The sequence below is a fragment of the Amblyomma mixtum genome, chromosome 2 (genome assembly GCF_055824585.1).
Source record: "Amblyomma mixtum isolate Tamu chromosome 2, ASM5582458v1, whole genome shotgun sequence".
In the NCBI taxonomy this organism is placed as follows: Eukaryota; Metazoa; Arthropoda; class Arachnida; order Ixodida; family Ixodidae; genus Amblyomma; species Amblyomma mixtum.
In genome coordinates, this window is record NC_143013.1 from 229,569,497 (window position 1) to 229,573,641 (window position 4,145).

Here is a 4,145-nt window from a genome sequence, read left to right on the forward strand (position 1 = left end):
CTAATGGCCAGTGGCTTGGCCGAACGGTTCAAATGCACCCTGAAACGCATGATACGTTTGATGCGTCAGGAGCCACAATACATGCTGTGATCGTCACTTAGGACCATTATAACTGTTTGTTGTACGAAAGACACGTGTTGGGAGCGATGAGCTTTCCGAAATATCTGCGGGCCAACAGAAACCAAATCCACATACCACTACTCAATGAAGCTGGGACAGCGCCTGGAGAAAACCTAGGCTCTTACCAGAGAGGAGCAAAAGAGGGGCAAGCAGCTGCAAAAGTCATACTGGGATAGTCAGGAATGGAGAGCTGGCTGTACTGGAAAAGGTTCTCGGTGTTTTCTTGGCCGACTGAAATAAACTGATTCTGTCATGTATAAGACCATTTCACATATTGGAGAGAAGAAAATTAGGGACGGCACTTAAGACTACTTAGGTGTTGTGAAGGCTAAAGCAATAATTTTTTATCCACCCACAATTCACTGTAATCCACCTTTAATGCACCATAATTCTCTAATCAAAATTAATCCACTGTAATCAATTATTAATGCCTCGTAATCCGCCATAATCTGCCCAAAATTAATCATAATCCACCGTAATTCATCTTAATCCACCCTAGTGCAACTTATTAATCATGTAAATCATTCTTAATCCAACATAACCTGAACAAATCCTGCGTAAACTCTTCTTAATCTACCGCAATCCGCCAGAAGCACCGGCAGTCTACAAAATCTACCAAAATCCAACGTTATCCAATCTGCTGCAGCTTAATGCCATGCAATTCACTCCTAATCAATCACAATCCACAGTAACCCAACTTAATCTGCCCTACTGAGACTTAATTCAACCTAGTCTGTTCTTAATCTACCACAATCCATCGTAATGAAACCTAATACGATATACTGGAACTTTTTCTAATGTAAACCACTCAATCCATCACAATTCAACTTAATCCACCCACTTCAGCTTAATTCAATGTGATCCACTCTTAATCCATCACAATACACTTTAATCCAGCTTAATTCTACAGAATCTGCTCTTAATAAACCACCATTCCCCAGAACTCACCGCTATCTAACTGAATCCTATAGTAATCCACTCTTAATCTACCGCAGTCCGCCAGGATGATCCGTCCTTAATTCATCACAAACAACCGTAATTCAACTGAATCCTACGTAATCCACTCGGACCGTCTGGCATGGAGAACGCCCTCTTTTTTTGTACAATCTCCTACCCATACAGACGCCGGCGGCTTTTCTCGCAATGGGGCTAGTCTTAAAACAACGCCAGGCCTCAGGGTGACGGTTTCTCAGATCAGAATGTTGAAGAAATACAAGGAACAAGTTATTGGCGTGCCATGGTTACCGGTAGCCTCCATGGTCACTGAGTACAATAATGCGATGTGCTATGTGCGTGTGCGTCCGCCGACGTAAAATCTCGCGTATTAGCTCTGCGCGGCGTTGTCGACCCGCAGTGACGCAAAGGTATGGTCTGGCGCCTCGCAAGCCCCCACCACTGGCTCGGAAGTCACATCGCGCACCCCTGGGGACCAGTACATCAGTCTGCGATGCTCCGAGACCTAGGCGACGCACCGCACTGGACTTCGAATCGGACTTGACTGAACGTTAGAGTGGGCGGAGTAAATGCCGCGTCCTGGTCTTGAGGCGCTCAGCCTCATGAGCTTATAAGCAACTATGTACTGTTATTTTGAGTTTAGCTCTGCCGTGTCTCGCTTCAACCGCAATGCCACATTCCTCTCCCTGTTCGTGCGTTTTTGTTTCGCAACTCGCGTTTGCTGTTTCCCATTGTCTTTATTCTTTTTTTTTAGGTTGCAAAGGGTTTTTGTGAGTGTTCACGATGATCTGCCTTTGACTAGCGCGGCGCCAATCAGTAGTTTCCTTCAAAACCTGAGTCTCCTTGGGACGTTAAACCCCATGAACCACCCCAAGCAGCCAACATCCACAGTTAGACAGGGATTCGTCAAGGTTCTAATCTTTTTTATTTCTAGAGCGAGTTAGACGAAAGGGTTCTATCCGCACAGCTTTATTCCATCCCCACAACCGCCAGTCTGAATCGGACAGCAGGCCTTGTTCGTAACAGAGCGCCTTCTTGGCATGCTAGCTCATGCTTGAATGTATCGTGTGAACAAGGCAGCAACTGGACGTGAAGAACCACGTTGTGGTGTCATTTGCTTCAAAACGTCTGTGCTGCAAGGTAGTTTTTATGCAGCCCGTGCAACCTTATAGGCTAAACCAGCGTTTAAAAGTTTGTTTGTTTCATCTAACATCGCCTTCTTCGCTAGAGAGAAAAAGAACGACAGCGAAATGGTGAAGATAGGGACCTTAATGTTTCGCGAAGTAAGGAGTCGGCATACCTTGATCGCATCCTATAGTCGGATACAACTTAAGCAGTGAAGCTCCGCCCACATCCAGTACCTTCGCACAGAATTCCTCCACGACAAATCAAGTAGTCCGCTGCTTAATCGTTCCTTGTAAGTAAACAAGAAGCTTACCACAAGAAAAAAATTATGAACTCTAATTTTGATACACGGATCGTTTTATATAGTCAGACATTAAAAAGCTGATTTCGTTTGCAGTTGCGATTGGCCGGCGAAGTAATACAGGACGACGCGACCCAGTGTTAGGAACTGCTGTTTTTTAAAGTTGTATACTACTATAGACCAAGTGTTGTTCTGTACTTATTATGTCTCAAAACAACACTACTACAAACAAACCTTCAGGTGCCTGTATGCTCGGAAGTGCAGCCAGAATTTGCTGTTTACGTGAAACTTATGCGCAGAGAGCGAGTGTTATGAATATCCGCAAAGTAGTACTTTAGTCTACTATAGTTCGTCCGATGCTACCGGAAACATGATTTTGGCGCAAAAACTGACAATAAAGCATAGAGGGAAACAGACGGAAGAGGCGATGATGTTTAGTGTACACAAAAATACCTCATCTCTCTGTTCATGCCATCGTGTCATGACTGCCTTACATTTCCAGCAATTTCGAGGACCGTTTTCGTAATCAGCACAGTATGTCACTTTCGTGCATACCTTTGAAAAAATTGGCTGTGGCTTAGATGTGGTTAAACCTGGAGTGGCGCGAAAGCTCCGCCAAGCTGCCTACTTATACAGCTGCGACACCTCTCCCCCTCTCCACCCCCCCCCCCCCACACACACACACTCTACACGGCGCATGCGCACAGCTGTTGCAGCTCGGTTTCACCGGCGCGCCGCGCCGCCGGCAGCAGCAGCTGCTCCGCACCACGTGACCAACAGGCTCAAGGCCACGGAGCTCAAGGGGTGCCACGCTGAAGGCTCGAAGAGCTGGTGTAGTGTAGCTCTCGCTACAAAAGCAAACGGTCCACGTCACGGCGGCGACGAGCGCTCACCCTCTAGCTCGGCGATGGCGTTCCTCCTAAGCAGCGTCCACACGTTGCTGGTGTTTTCGGTGAGGCCCGCGGCGACAGTGCGAGGCCACCGGTGGCACGCGTACTCGTAGAAGTGGCCGCATGGCTCGGCCGAACGGTTCAGCGTCGATTCGAGCAGGCGCGCTGCCGGCGAGACAGGCAATGGCATGGTATATGTCAGGGAGACAGGAATGAGATACTAGGGCATGCTGGGTACAGAGGAAGGGCTGGAAAGTCTGAGCATGCCAGCGAGAAAGGGACACAGGGTAATGGCAGGGCCTGACGTGAAGGCAGAGAATTGACATATTGCAGAATAATGAGCGTCCACTACAATTTTCAACCAAACACCCTCGTTCGCAGACTGCAATCTCGCATTTTTCTTCGAAAAGGCAGGGGAGAGATGTCCCTTTTCTGTATGAGAGGGAAATTATTGAAAGGACACAATAGAGCCGGGGCGCGAACGCGGGGAGCGGGTCGAGACAGGTACTCGTAAAGGGAATGCATCATTGTGACCTTTGCACAACTTTTCTTTACACTCTACCTTGAAAGCTGGTAATGTCCGGCTGGGCTTCAGGTTCACGCAGATTTGGGGGTAAGGGTATCTTACCCGTAAGATACCCGTAAGGGTATCTTACAATTTAATGGTGGTAGTGGTTTATTTTAAAAAAAAATAAAAAGGTAAAGCAAAAGAGTGTTGCCGGCCGCGGCAATTGCTATCTAATATCTTAAGCACC

General features: G+C 47.2%; 1 protein-coding gene across 1 annotated transcript in view; it reads right to left on the reverse strand.

Annotated features, from left to right (window-relative positions):
- LOC149362861 (membrane metallo-endopeptidase-like 1) overlaps positions 1-3,589 on the reverse strand; it is a 45,813-nt gene extending 42,224 nt beyond the window's left edge. The window contains exon 1 of the mRNA XM_089569833.1: positions 3,394-3,589. Coding sequence (XP_089425959.1) covers positions 3,394-3,580 — 187 coding nt within the window. The 5' untranslated portion in view covers positions 3,581-3,589. The remainder of the gene's footprint in view (positions 1-3,393) is intronic.
- Between the last annotated feature and the right edge of the window lie 556 nt (positions 3,590-4,145).